Raw genomic sequence first — 15,597 nt, 5'->3', positions numbered from 1 at the left:
TTTTGAATATCGTAATAAGGTGATATGGAATATGTGTCTTCTCCTATTTTTAAAGGCTGATTACAGTAAAAATGTAATTTTCTGAGCTTCACAGCTTGTTCTATTATCTGCCTTTCTCCACTTACTCATTATATCCACATTACTGATGATTACTTACTACAAATCTCATTGTGTAAATATTTAGTGAAAGCACCGATAGTCAGCCAACAATACTGTCAAAATATCGATATCGAGGTATTTAGTCAAAAATATTGTGATATTAGATTGTGCACATATCAGCCAGGCCTAGTGTGGTGGAGTCATACATGTGTGTCTGTGAGTGACAGAATAATGCTTTCTAAAGATTCATCTACTGAAGAGCATAAAGGTGAATTTCATGAAAATCTACTTGAACATGCTTCTGTGCAGGTTTGTAAGATGGCAGTGCCTGGCCAGTTGAAACTAAATGAGAAGGTTTTACTTTCTCTTGCTGTTTCATGCTTTCGTGACTGCAGCTTCAGCTCACTGTGTTAAACATTTAAAGGTGACCCACTCCACTCACAATGCAAACTAACACACAACACTGATGTACGTAGCTGGAAGCGTTTGTGTACTTGCATGGAGCATGTTGAGTTTTATATTCTGTGCTTTTGCAAGATTTGGCCTGATGGCAGCAGCAGTGGAAAGTTAAGAGTATAGTGAGCAGTATGATTCAAAAATAATAAAATATAATTAAAGCTGCACGCAGCGATGAACGGGCCCTCGCCACCCCATACATGTCAGTTTACAATAGGTGGTCAGCGCTCGGGCCCTAATAATAATAATAATAACAATAATGATAATAATAATAATAATGATAATAATAATAATAATAATAATAATAATAATACTAGGAGAAGAAAGAAGACAGGAGAATGAGACCTGTAATTACTATTTGGTACAAAGTTTTTTGCCATAATCCTCTAATATATTCTCTCAAAATAGATTAAAAGCAGAAATTTGATGCTGGGTCCACAAAAAAAGAATGTGTGCAAGTTATTCATACGTTTATTTTCACATTTTAACCCTTTAAATTTAAACTAAACCACATGGAGACAAATAAAAACCCTCACTGACCCTTAGACAGTTTCCATTATGAATGTTAAGAGTAAGGACTGTATGTGAGAGTTAACATGTTTGTACTTTTTTAAGACCCAGACTGTGTTTTTATTTACATGGTTTATTTGGATCCCCATTAGCTGTTACCGAGGCAACAGCTACACTTCCGGGGGTCAACAGTATTAAATATGTGTATATCTGTATTTGTGGTTTTGTCATGCAGCTACTTCCTTGATGCTGCATGATTTAAAAGCTGTTTGACGCACACACAAACAAACCAAAGAGTAGATTCAGTTCTTTCAGCTTCTTTCACCTCTCAAGATGTCTGCCGACATCGAGACACCATCTCTGAGTTTGACTGAGTCCCACCAAGTCGGTAAGAATAAAATAACTAAACATTAAATCCTGATTGATGAAAGTTAAAGGATAAAATATCATCAGTCCCTGTTACATCAGCAAACTTTTACAGACTTTGTGATGTTGAGATAAAATGTCACAGCTGGATTAAATGATGCATACTTGATGGAAATAAATGCATGTACTTTGTCTTTGTAGGACCACACACTCAAAATGATTTTCCAGCTGTTAGAAAAAGCCGTGTTGGAGCTACTGTGATGCTTCTGGGAGCTTTGTATCTTCTGATATTGTCTGGGAGCTTCACACGCTGTGAGGATTTATGCTTTTTATTCTATAATAACATACTGGCTTTTATTCTGTGCTCTTAAACAGGGAGCTACGAGATCGTTTGTGTTTTGTTTTTGCAGGTGTGTACTTCTCCAAAATCATGTCCAATCAATTGAATTTAGTACAGGTGGACTCCAGTCAAGTTATATAAACATCTCAAGGAGTATTGTGTGTAGATTGATGAGAAACAAAAGGAGTTCAATCCATTTTTAACAAAATGTGGGGGAAGTGAAGGAGTGTGAATACTTTGTGGATGCTCTGTACTTTACAGATTTGTAGAGTTAAATACTTTTATACAGTTTATTATCAATGTGAGCTTTCCAAGTCGTGTTTATTATGGCACCAAAAAAACAAAAAAAAAACAGGGGAATTCCAGTTTCAAATATCAAAGTTTAAAACAGACTAAAAAAGGAAAGAAGATTTGTGTTGTTAATCTTGGTTTTTGATTTATTTCTGACTAGATATTTTAGCCACGCTGGAAAACCAGAATCTGATGGCAGAAATCGAGCAACTCAACATCAACCTTACCGAGGAGTACAACAGAAACATCAACCTGACTGCAGAGAGAGACGAGCTACAGACCAGACATGACTACCTGAGGCAAGAAAACAGCCGGCTACAGACCAGATATGACGACCTGAGGAAAAGAAACAGCTGGCTACAGAACATATATAACGACCAGCGGACACAGTTCAAGGATTGCTTGTGTTTATAGTGTAATTATATTTTCTGCTGTATGACATGCTTTATAAAACGAGACAAAGCTGTTTCCTTTAACTTGGAAATAATGTTAGAGACACAAAGATAAGAGAGAGAGAGACAGAACAGATAAAGAGTGTATTTGGTTGCTTCACACTCACAAGCTGCTGCTTATATCTGATATATTCTAGATAACAACATGAACCTCCAGCTCTGTGAAGTTAAAGCATAGATCCTAAATGTAAATGTCTCTATTCTGCATTCACATATAAATAAATTAGAGCTTTAATCTATTGCAAAAGGCATGTTTTACTGTATTTAACATGACTATGAAATGAGATACATTCATTTTATGCTTCCTTACAAATAAATAACTATCATGTGAATTGTTCTGTTTGTTTTATGTATATTGTGTTAGTTGATTGTAAAGAATGTCAGTTACGTTGCTATATGGGTAAAAGTGTGTGCTGCTATGAGGTTATTTGCATTTGCGCAGTACGTTGTTTTTTTAACATTACAGTGTGTTTGCAGCCTTTAAAGTTGCACAACCTTTATCATAAGACATCTCTGAGACTGTCCCTCTCTGTAAAGTCTAGTCTGAAACTGAACCCTCATTGAGACAGAGCCTCATAGTTGACTAACTTTTTATTTATTTCTTGTTTGGTGTGCTGCCTCCTAAATACCGCTTCATAAGACATTATCTCGTCACATGTCTTATAAAAAGGTTCGTTTTTAAATGTCAGACAAAATGAGAGCTGTAATTGGTCTTGAATGCAGCTTAACCTCTTGATTACATTTGCATTTTTATGTGTAATAGAAATGTTGCATCGTGGCATCCAACCTTTATCTGCACATTATGACCATATGATTTATAATGTTGATCACTTTTATGTGATATAGTGTACGTACCTTAACGAGCAGCCGGTTCTCGATGGTGAACAGTGTTTTATTTACTCTCCTCTCTCTAATGCTGCTTTTATTCTCACAATCACTGCACAATATCTAATAAGGAAGATGCTTTAAATATGAAATTAATAACAAAATCCATTATTGTCTGTTTTTGCTTCTGTGTGAGTGTGCAGGATTGGAGTGTGTGTGTGTGTGTGTGTGTGTGTGTGTGTGTGTGTGTGTGTGTGTGTGCACCAGTACTACAGAATAACAGCAGCATTTAAACACTATAATATTAATAATATTCTGAATAATGACCGTTTTAACTATGTTTACTCTTCACAAACAAACCTTGGGTATTGTTTAAAAAATTATGATGCCAGCACCAATCCAAGTATCCTTAAAGTGATACTGGCCCATTACTCATTTAGTGTTCTGAGTGTGCAGAAGTGTGTGTGTGTGTGTGTGTGAGTGTGAGTGTGTGTGTGTGTGTGTGTACCAGTGCACCAGTACTACAGCTATAACTTTAACATGTGCAAAAGAGCTCACAATTTAAACTTACCTGAATATATAAAGGTTGAAAAATAAAATAATAAATAAAAGCCAGATGATGTTTGTTAATATATTTCAGCTACAGTAACTTCCTGAGGTTTAAGTGCAGAGTGTAACTGTTACTCACCACTGGACCCGGCTCTCCTCTGTCTCCTCTGGCTCCTCTGATCCCCGAGCCTCCCTGTTTGAAACACGCTTTAATTAACATAAAGTCTCTATAACTGCTGATGTGTCTGAAACATCTGGCAAAGTGAAAGAGAGAAAATGAGACTGTGGTGGAGTGAAGAAGAGGAACGAACGAATGAATGAATGAATGAATGGAGGAGCTGATTTCATGTCAACTGTTTTCTCTTTCAGCATCAGACTATAACTGTTGCACCTTCCTCTCTCCCTCTCTCCCTCGCTTTTCTTTTCTCTTTCCCACTTTCAGGTGCTCCCGATGAGTACCAAGGTACAAGAAAAAATAAAGAAAGAGAGAAAGAAAGGAAGGAAAAAGGAAAGAAAGACCAGAAAAGGATGAATACTGAAAGCAAGAAAGAATGAGAGAAAGAAAAGAAAGAAAGAAAGAAATGACATAAAAAGATGATTACTTTCTTTCTTTATCTATCTATCCATCCATCCATCCATTTATCTTTCTATCATCCATCCATCCATCCATTTATCTTTCTATCCATCCATCCATCCATCCATCTATCTATCTATCTATCTATCTATCTACCCATCCATCCATCTATCTATCTATCTATCTATCTATCCATCTATCCATCCATCCATCTATCTATCTATCCATCTATCCATCCATCCATCCATCCATCTATCTATCTATCTATCTACCCATCCATCCATCTATCTATCTATCTATCCATCTATCCATCTATCCATCCATCCATCCATCCATCTTTCTATCTATCTTTCAGGTTCCATCCTTTTCTGATCGTTCTTTCTTTCTTGAGTAATTCAGTGACTGATGTGTGTGTATATATATGTGTGTGTGTGTATATATATGTGTGTGTGTGTGTATGTATGTGTGTGTGTGTGTGTCTCACCGGTGGTCCAGCGGGCCCTGGGGGGCCTTTGCTATCCTGGGTGCAGGTGCAGGCTTTGGGCAGAGCTGGACAGTCGACCTCTTTCCTCTGGATGATGAAGAAGGAGGAAGAAAACAAAGACACGGCATGATGAAGTGATCAAAACAAAACAGGTAATAAACGAGTGTGTCAGTTGTTTTTTCTTTTCTTTCTGTGTGCAGACAAACAGACGGTGAGCTCACCAGACCGGGGAGCTCGCAGCACTTGTCTCTGTTGGCCCACGATGTGCTGCAGACGATGTCAAAGATCTGCAGCTGAAACTGAAGACCAAGAAAAACACAGAAATATGTTCAAATACAAGCAGCAGGTTCAATTTAACAGCTTTTTAATTACATATAACATCAATTTACCCACAATCCATTGGGTTTAGTTTAAATGTAAAGGGGTTTTAAAGGGGTTTCATTCTTTCTTTCCTTCCTTCTTTATCTTTTTCTTTCTCTTCCTATTTCTTGTTCTTTCTTTCTCTTTGCCCTACTTTAGCTTTCTGTTTCTTTCCTCACTTCTTTCTTTCCTTCTCCTCTTCCTCCTTTCTTTGTCTTTCTTTATCCTCCTACTTCTTGTTCTTCCTTTCTTTCTCTTCTCCCTCCTCTATCTTTCTTCCCTTCTCCTCTTTCTTTCATTCTTTTGTGGTTACACCATTTGACATTTTCAGGAGCATTCAGTCTTACTTTTGGTAAAAAATGGTGTAAATATCATTTAAATGATTTAAAACCAACAAAAATACTAAATGTACATTTTAATAAACCTGATGCTGCTTTTAAATCTAGTTTATTGTTGAATTGCTCATCTTGCCAACACTTATTTATCATTAACCAGTGTGTATAGAGAGCAGCTCAGATTATTATTGTGGATGTTTAATAAATATAAGACACATTTAATCTCTTTCTCTGTATGACACGTTAGAGTAAATCAGATGAATGTAAAGCGGCTGCGTGTATGAAAAGAGCTATAAGGAGCTTAAATGGACAGAAACGATGTCTGTGTGAAAGGAAGCTGGTTAATAACTCCATCTAAGCGTCACTTTGAGCTGAAATCAGAAAGACGATCACACTAATATTCTCCAAAAGTAGCAACATAAATGAATCACGGCTCAGTTTCACTCCTCTCTCTTCGTAGCCGAGTCATTTTCCTTCAGCCGCTTTTATGAATGCAAACAAATCCATTTTCAAGCCCGCTCTCCTCCAGAGGCTGATTTGTGTCTAATTGGTTTGATCTCGCTTTGAAGGAGAAGAAAAAAAATAAAACAACCCTTGACACTCTGCGCTCTGAAGCCGAGGAATTCCACTTATGTGTCAGATAATCCCCAACGGTGTCGTTTTTTAATATTTTCTCCACGAGCCTCGGCCGTGTCAGCAGCACGCTGGGTGCTTGGTGGTTGGTTCAAACTGCAGATCTGAAGCTCCAGATGTGCCTGAGGTCGCTACCCTGCTGTTAATCTTTACCGTTGATCACACGCACGTTAACAAGGCGACCTCACACTACAACAAGGTTCCTCAACCAGAAAAAAAGCAGCAAAGGAGGAACAAATTTAGCTTATCTTGAAGGACGAAGAGTTTTTTTTTGTTTTGTTGTACACTGGCCTGAAGGAGAAACTCAAGTTCTTTGAATATTCTCTGCAATGTGAAATGAGGAATAGAGTCTCCCACTGCGTTTTAAAACCCCCCATGACTCACAGGTTGGCCCTGACTAATACTCTAATTTTGTACCTCTGAATTCACCACGCCTAATTAGACAAACTGAAAACACAGACTTGTGTGCAAAAAATAGAAAAAAAAGGTTCAAAGGAAAGCTGTAAACCCGAGGTAATCACTTTCTTTTTGTGTGTGTGTGTGTGTGTGTGTGAGAGAGAGAGAGAGAGAGAGAGAGAGAGAGAGAGAGAGAGAGACAGAGAGAGAGAGAGAGACAGAGAGAGAGAGAGGGAGACAGAGAGAGAGAGGATTATGATTAAAAGCCTTATTTACGAGGAGTTAAAATGCCTGGAGACAAGCAGTGATTTATAGCAGCTGCACACAGAGAGAGAGATCGTCAGTGATTTTAATCCTGCCTTAAATTCATGTCATGTTTTGACTTCAAGTAGAAAACAAATGCTGTAAAAAGAGAATAAATAAAAAAAAAAAGACAGGATGAGTAACAGTCTGTGCTCTCGGAAATAGAGAACGCTTATTTAGCACTTCTTCATTAGATGATTGAACCAATTAGACACAAATCTGCCTCGGATGTTTCTGGAGGAGAGCAGGAGGAAATGTGTTTGCACTGGTAAACGGTAGATAGAATAGAACATGTATAATAAATAGGTAGGCAGGTATAATATAATATAATATAATAGATAGGTAGATAGAATAGAGTAGAGTAGAATATAATATAATAATAATACGTAGGTAGAATAGATACAATAGCTATATTAAATAGGTAGGTAGGTATCAATATAACATAATATACTATAATTTAATATAATATAATAAAATAAAATAAAATAAAAAATATATAAAAATATAATATAGTAAAATATAATATATGTAGGTAGGCAGGGAAAATATAATATAATTTAATAAAATGTAACACAATTTAATATAATATAATTCAATAAAATATAATACAATACAATACAATATAATATAATAGTTAGAATAGAATAGAATGAAACACTAATTTCTTCATAAGTCTCTGCCTAAGATAAAAGGTTTTAATCAGTGTTTAATCAGTGCAGAGATTAAGCTCCTTTCATACATGCATCACTTTACATTAATCTGATCTAATCTAACATGACCGTCTCATGTCTGAAAAAGCGCCCGAGTCACTTTTACACCAAAGTAACCCTGAATGCATAAAATGAAGAAGAAAAAAAAAAGAAAAGAAACATGATCTAATTCCCTCCATCACCTCTAGTTTCAGTCTCAAGAACAACGATAATAAGAAAATCAATAAATCTGTTTATTTCTTTTCAGTGCCATGATTAATTGATCTGACTTAATTGGTCTTTAGTGTGTGTTGGTTGTTCTCACCGGTGCAGAGTTGTCCCGGTTCCCTCTGGATCGAACCATTCTTCCCAGAACTTCCACTCCGTCTGTGGTGATGTTTCCTGCTGCGTTGATGGCTTTCTCTGTCACCATCTTACAGTCGATCACTACTTTGGCACTCGTCTTGCTGATGGCGATGTGAAGCTGCAAGAGATAAAAAAAAAAAGAAGAAGACATGAACGTTAACTCTGAGTAGAGGTGGGCGATATGCCAAAAATATCATATCACGATCACAATTTTATCACGACTCTTTTTTACATTGATTTTTGAGACTCATTTGCAAGTTTCTGAGCCCTAAAAGAAAAAATAAAACATATAATTTAGGCCAAAGAACCTTTCTGAACACATTTTAATTTTAATAGTTTGTGCAGTTTTGCCAAATAAAAATGCAAACTTAAGTAGCTGTGGTTATCTCTCAAATTGCAACGATTCAGAACAAAAATATCTATAGCAGCTCTTCTGCACTTTATAGGTAATACGGTTGAAGCGGCAATATGGACAGGAGACTCCCATTAAAGAGTCATTTAGTGAACATTTAATTATAATTCTTCATCAGCAGATGTTACAGGTGATAGTATAGATGATTTGAGGTGGATGATGTGAGGATATGATGATATTTGGGTGTTTATGTTCTAGAAACAATATAACAGACGGTAACGTTAATCACCATGGCAACAATGGTATAAGATGTAACTGGAGGCTATCATGTAAATCATAAACATTCAATAAACATAAGAATTGACTTGAATTCACATTACAATTTCTCTCAAAGCAATATAATAACGTGTTAATGGTGATAAAATAACTTGTTACTATTTATAGACACAAATTAGTAAAATGCACTGATAACAGAAAACCGTTATAACCGTTATTGAAAAGCGCTAGGATAAAGCTAACGAGTGCTAACGAGTGCTATAACTGCCGTTTAAATTCTATAAATGCCGTCAAAATGACATAAATCAACAAACAGGTTACGGTCAAACAAACAATCAGTGAAAAATCACTTGACATAACTTACTTATCATTTAAGGACGCACCTTAGGGAAAATAAAGTTAGCCGGCTTCATAGTGTGTAACGCATTAACCGGACGGGGAGGAAACCATGGCAACAACAAACTTAGGTTCCGCCTTCAGTCTTTCTAACAATGTCTATTACCTGATAATTAAAAATCCAGCAGCTTTAGAACATATTATTGTTCAGACATTGTTCTTATATATATTTTTTTGGTTTAACGCTAGCTGTTGCCTCTGGCTGCGGTGTGGCCGGTCTGCCCATAGTTCCCCGTAGTTATGGTTGGTTGGTCAGGTGGACGTTAAACTTCTGATGCGTCTGTGCGTCAACCGTCAACACGTTCTAATCCTTCACGAGCTAATGTCGTCATAACTTATTTCTTTTATACAGTCTATGGTCATAACCCACACTCATAACTCTGAGCTTTAATACAACTTACTTTTAATGCTTCAAGTGCTGAAGATTTAATTATTAGAAATGAATAAATGAGAGGTAACCTTTTAAACATGTACTTTTCTTAATTTCAGCGTTTTTTATTTTTATTCATATAGGCCTAGCACTTTAAAAAAACAATAAATTACATACAAAACACAATTTAATCACCTATATATAGCTTTATAACCCTGGAACACTTTATAGAGCTCTACATCATCAGTGTAAAAGCCTGATACGATCAGATGCATGTAATATGTAATACACAGGTAAACCACCAGGGGACCTTTTATTTGGACGCTGTCAATCAGTGAGAAACAATTTAGAGGCCTGGAGATTTTTGTACGAGTTTAGAAAAAGTTAAAGTGAGAAAAACACTGAAATAGTGAGAGATACTGATGCATACAGCAGCTATAGAAACTCATTTATCTGTAAATGTGTCATAAAATTGTCATTTTATTGCATTAATTCATGTTGTGGCTGATATGAGCTCTATGCAGGATATATAAGGGCCTTAAAAATGTTTGTAGTCAATATGTTTTTATTTTTATTCAAAGCAACATTTCACCCACTTGTATCCATCCATCATCCTATGCATCCATCCATGCATCCATCCATCCATCCATCCTTCCTAACCAACCATCCATCCATCTTTATGTCTCTACCAAAGCTGGTGAGCATAGCTGAAGGTTGGGACGTCAATCGACTGCTAAACTAAGAGCTTCACCTTTAGACTCAGATCTTTCTTTCTTCACCAAAACACCTGACTTCCTGCTGATGCTGCACCGATCTGTCTTTATTTACCCTCATTCATAAATAACCTAACCCTGAGATACTAGAACTCCCCGAACCCTGAAGGAGCGGTGCATCCTTTCCCCTGCAGAGCACCCATCATGACCTCAGATTTAAAAAGGTGTTGACTCTCATCCAGTATGTAAACATAACCACATGAAAGTTTAATATCACTGGAGGCGCTATCTGAAACATCGCTTATTATAGTAGGAAGTAAAAAGAAGATACTGAACATATATTATTAATCCTTACATACTATACTTAGATGTTCCCTTCCTTACTTCCTTCCTCCTTCTTTTCCTTCCTCCCTCCCTCCTTTCCTTCCTTCTTTCCTCTTTTCCTTTCTCCCTCCCTCCCTCCTTCCTTCTTTCCTCCCTCCCTCTACTTCCTTTCTTCCTTCCTCTCTTCATACCTCCCTCATTTCCTTCCTTCTTCCTCCCTCTACTTCCTTTCTTCCTTCCTTCCCCTCTTCCTTCCTTTCTCTCTTCATTCCTTCCTTCCTTCTTTCCTCTGTCCTTCTTTCCTTCCTTCCTCTTTTCCTTTCTCCCTCCCTCTCTCCTACGTTCCTTCCTTCCTTCCTTCCTTCCTCCCTCCTTACTCCCTCTACTTCCTTTCTTCCTTCCTCCCTTCCTACCTTCCTCATTTATTTCCTTCCTTCCTTCCTCCCTCTTTCCTACGTTCCTTCATTCCTTCCTTACCCTCTTCCTTCCTTTCTCTCTTCCTTCCTTCCTTCCTCCCTCCTTTCCTTCCTTCTTTCCTCTGTCCTTCTTTCCCCTTTTCCTTTCTCCCTCCCTCCTTCCTACGTTGCTTCCTTCCTTATTACCTGAGCTTGTGTCTGAGTGTGTTTCTCTTTTTCTCTATTTTTCCGGAGGGTTTTTATATAAATATGTAATTTAAATTCCCAGCCGTGTAAATTGACTTGTTAAAATGTTTCATGCAAAATAAAAAAAGATGAGTATATTTAAATTAGAGGAAATAAATGCAGAGTTTTATTGTGAAGTGTGCATTCATTAGATTTGTTATATAGTCTTTATTTCAGGGATGTCAAACATAAGGCCAGTGGGCCAGAACCGGCCCGCCAAGGCGTCCAATCCGGCCCACTTTCCTTCCTGTCTTCTTTTACTTCCTTCCTTCCTTCCTTCCTTCTTTCCTTCCCCTCTTCCTTCCCCCTCTCCTTCCTTTATTCCTTCCTCCCTTCTTTCCTTCCTTCTTCCTCCCTTCCTTCCTTCCCCTCTTCTTTCCTTTGTCTCTTCCTTCCTTCCTTCTTTCCTCTGTCCTTCTTTCCTCTTCTCCTTTCTCCCTCCAACCCTCCTTCCTACGTTCCTTCCTTCTTTCCTCCGTCCTTCCTTCCTTCCTCCCTCCTTTCCTTCCTTCCTTTCTCCCTCCTTTCCTTCTTTCTTTCCTCCCTCCCTCTCTCCCTCCCTCCCTCCTTCCTTCGTTCCTCCCTCCCTCCTACATTCCTTCCTTCCTTCTTTCCTCCCTCCTTCTGCCCTCTCCTTCCTTTCTTCCTTCCTCCCTCCCTCCTTCCTTCTTTCCTCCCTCCCTCCTACATTCCTACATTCCTTCCTTCCTTCTTTCCTTCTTTCCTCCCTCCTTCCTCCCTGTCCTTCCTTTCTTCCTCCCTCCTTTCCTTCCTTCTTCCTTCCTTCCTCCCTCCTTTCCTTCCTTCTTTTCTCTGTCCTTCTTTCCTTCCTTCCTCTTTTCTTTTCTCCCTCCGTCCCTCCTTCCTACGTTCCTTCCTTCCTTCCTCCCTCCTTCCTACGTTCCTTCCTTCCTTCCTTCCTTCCTTCCTCCTTAGACATAACTATGACTCTAACTAAAGCCTTGAATACTCCACACATTGTTCTCTTACTTCTTGGAATGAACAGAGTGAATTATCGCTGACATTAAACTGACTGACGTTAAACACTAAATTACAGGAAATCAATCCTCTGAGACACTCGGTGCTGTTTTAAAAGCAGAGAAGAAGAAAATTGACTTCCTGTAATTTAATGTAACGTCAGTCAGAGTGTGATTTCTTTTATCCGAGTTAAACTATTTTAAGGTTGTTTTTTCTTTGACACTTTTTGACAGAGGATAAATGCTTTGCTGACATTTGCTTCAAGTCGCTCACCGGTTTAAGGATATTGGCTTTTTTGTGGAGTAAAAAATCATGTTAAGCTGCAAACCTGATGCAGCATTTTCAGATCAACTCTAAATCACAAGGATGCAAATATTTCTAGATTTTGACGCCTGGAGTCTGCAGCGGGAGGACAGCCAGGATTAAAGTTTTATGCTTTACACTAAAATATTTCTAAACAGGATATTAGTGAAGAAAGAGCTGAGCCTGAAGCAGTGAGTCTACTTCCTTCCTTCCTTCCTATCTTATTTTCCTTCCTTCCTTCCTTCTTTCTTGTCCTATCTTGTCTTCCTTCCATCTGTCATTGTTCCCTCTCTTCCTTCCTGTCTTCTTTGCCTTCCATCCTTCCTGTCTTCTTTTCCTTCCTTCCTTCCTTCAATCCTTCTTTCCTTCTAGTCTTCTCTTCTCTTTCATCTGTCCTTATTCGTTCTCTCTCTCTCTTCCTTCCTTCCTTCTTGTCTTCTCTTCTCTTCCTTCCTTCCTTTCTTCTTGTCTTCTCTTCCATCTGTCCTTGTTCTCTCTCTTAATTCCTTCCTTCCTGTCTTATTTTCCTTCCTTCCTTCCTTCCTTCCTTCCTTCCTTCCTTCCTTCCTTCCTTCCTTCTTGTCTTCTCTTCCTTCCATCTGTCCTTGTTCCTTCTTTTCCGTCCTTCCTTCCTTCCATCTTTTCTTCCTGTATCATCTTCCTTCTCTTCCTTATTTTCCTTCCTTCCTTACTATCTTATTTTCCTCCCTTCCTTCCATATGTCCTGGTTCCTTCTCTTCCTCCCTTCCATCTTTTCTTCCTGTATCATCATCCTTCTCTTCCTTATTTTCCACCCTTCCTTCATTCCTTCCTTCCTTTCTATCTTATTTTCCTCCCTTCCTTCCTTCTTGTCTTCTCTTCCTTCCATCTGTCCTTGTTCTCTCTTCCTTCCTTCCTTCCTTCATGTCTTATTTCCTTCCTTCCTTCCTTCCTTCTTATCTTCTCTTCCTTCCATCTGTCCTTGTTCTTTCTCTTCCTTCCTTCCATCTTTTCTTCCTGTATCATCTTCCTTCTCTTCCTTATTTTCCACCCTTCCTTCCTATCTTATTTTCCTTCCTTCCTTCCTTCCTTCTTGTCTTGTCTTCTCTACCTTCCATCTGTCCTTGTTCCCTCTCTTCCTTCCTTCCATCTTTTCTTCCTGTATCATCTTCCTTCTCTTCCTCTTCCTCCTCCTCTTCCTCCCGCTCATTCCTCTCCTCTCTAAACTCCGAGCTGAGCACAGACTCAGCGTTATGAGTCCTGACAGGCCGACTGAAGTTGCCTTTGCGCCCTGAGACTGAACCTGCTCGCTGTCTCGTTGTGTGTCAGCGCTCAGAGAGAGTGTGTGTGTGTGTGTGTGTGTGTGTGTGTATGTGTGGGTGTGTGTGTGTGTGTGTGTGTGTGTTTCTGTGTGTGTGTGTGTGTGTGTGTGTCAGCGCTCAGAGACTCACTCACTGATCCACAGTCACTTCTGTCTGCTCACTGTCAGCAGAGCTTATCCCTCTTACCTCTTCACCTTTTGTTCTGCTCGCTCTGTGTGTGTGTGTGTGTGTGTGTGTGTGTGTGTGTGTGTGTGTGTGTGTGTGTGTGTGTGTGTGTGTGTGTGTGTGATATATGATAATCCTAGAGGACCAGCGCCTGCAGAGCTTTCCTGAAGAGTCTCTGTGAGATCAGACGATGTCACTAATTTGTGTTTTTTTTTAATTGTTTTAACTTTTCACAGATATTAAATTAACTCCTCTGGGTCATAAAAGTTCAGTTTTTATTTTACTTTCATGTCTTTTTGTCACATTCATTTGTTATATTAATGAAAAGCAGAAGGTTAGCATTAGAAATACTCTCTAGTGAGGTTTTTAAATCTGATCACAAGATTTATGTCACAGTTCTGCCGTGGATGTCACTGTGTTTTATAAGTATGATAAAAGTATATAAACACACACACACACACACACACACACACACACACACACACACACACACACACACACACACACACACACACACATATATACATACAAACATACATACATACATACTCACTCACTCAGTCCATCCATTAGGCATTAGGCTGAGTATCTGGTTCTAGTGAATCTGGTTTAGTGAATCTGGTTCTAGTGAGGGGTTCTGACCTTATGAAAGCTGCCATAGAAGAGTTTTTTGATCTCCGGACCCTCGAAGGTGACCGTCTGAAACTCTCCTTTGTAGTCGTTGTTGAAGAAGGTCAGAGTCTTTCCTCCGTCTGCAGGAACACACAACAACTACACGTCACATCAATCCTTACATTATATACATAACTTCCTTCCTTCTGTCCTTCCTCCACCCCCTTTCTTCCTTCCTTCTGTCCTTCCTTCCTTCCTTCCTCCCTCCTTCCTTCCTTTCTTCATACCTTCCTACCTTCCTCCCTTTCGTCATACCTTCCTCCCTTCCTTCTTTCCTCTGTCCTTCCTACATACCTTCCTCTTTTCCTTTCTCCCTCCCTCCTTCCTTCCTCCCTTCCTTCCTCTTTTTTCCGTCTTTCCTCCCTAAATCCTTCCTTCTTTTCTTCCTTACTTCCTTCCCTACTCCCTCCCTCCTTTCCTTCCTACATCCCTCCTTTCCTTCCTTTTCCTCTTTCCCTTCGTTCTTCCTCCCTTCCTTCCTCCCTTCCTCCCTTCCTTTCTCTTTTCCTTCCTTCTTCCTCCCTTCCTTCTTTCTCCCTTCCTTCCTTGACTCGAGGACAACAGGAGGGTTAAATGAAGCCACCATGACAGAAGGCAGGGTTAGGGTTATGATGCTGATCTAGGAGGGCTCTCAGACTCACTGTCCAGGATGACTCCCACCAGCGGCTCGTTGTTCTGGTTCAGGATCTCCCAGACAGCGAACGGCTCCTCAGGAGTGTTTGGCAGCAGCCTGAAGAGCAGCGTGATGGTGTAGTCTGAGGGAAGTCCTTCAGGGTGGAGGAACCTGAGACACAGCGGAGGAGAGGTAGAGAAGAACTATATAAGTACTGTCAGAGGTACTTGGTACATCACTCATAATACTGCAGTACTTTTACTGTAATACTGCATACTACATCACTATAATACTGCAGTACTTTTACTATAATACTGCATACTACACCACTCATAATATTGCAGTACTTTTACTGTAATACTGCATACTACATCACTATAATACTGCAGTACTTTTACTGTAATACTGCATACTACATCACTATAATACTGCAGTACTTTTACTGTAATACTGCATACTACATCA

The 15,597-nt window shown here is 39.0% G+C and overlaps 1 protein-coding gene across 1 annotated transcript in view; it reads right to left on the bottom strand.

Annotated features, from left to right (window-relative positions):
• Positions 1-15,597, bottom strand: part of LOC128374595 (collagen alpha-1(XIV) chain-like) — a 127,217-nt gene that overhangs the window by 42,983 nt on the left and 68,637 nt on the right. The window contains exons 8-13 of the mRNA XM_053334840.1: positions 15,161-15,303; positions 14,490-14,599; positions 7,988-8,146; positions 5,168-5,245; positions 4,947-5,033; positions 4,028-4,081 (exon numbers count right to left, since the gene is read on the bottom strand). Of these exons, the coding sequence (XP_053190815.1) occupies positions 4,028-4,081; positions 4,947-5,033; positions 5,168-5,245; positions 7,988-8,146; positions 14,490-14,599; positions 15,161-15,303 (631 nt within the window). The remainder of the gene's footprint in view (positions 1-4,027; positions 4,082-4,946; positions 5,034-5,167; positions 5,246-7,987; positions 8,147-14,489; positions 14,600-15,160; positions 15,304-15,597) is intronic.

This window comes from Scomber japonicus, chromosome 15 (genome assembly GCF_027409825.1).
Source record: "Scomber japonicus isolate fScoJap1 chromosome 15, fScoJap1.pri, whole genome shotgun sequence".
NCBI lineage: Eukaryota > Metazoa > Chordata > Actinopteri > Scombriformes > Scombridae > Scomber > Scomber japonicus.
The sequence above is the reverse complement of the archived record's forward strand: the minus strand, read 5'-3'. Positions and strand labels throughout refer to the sequence as shown.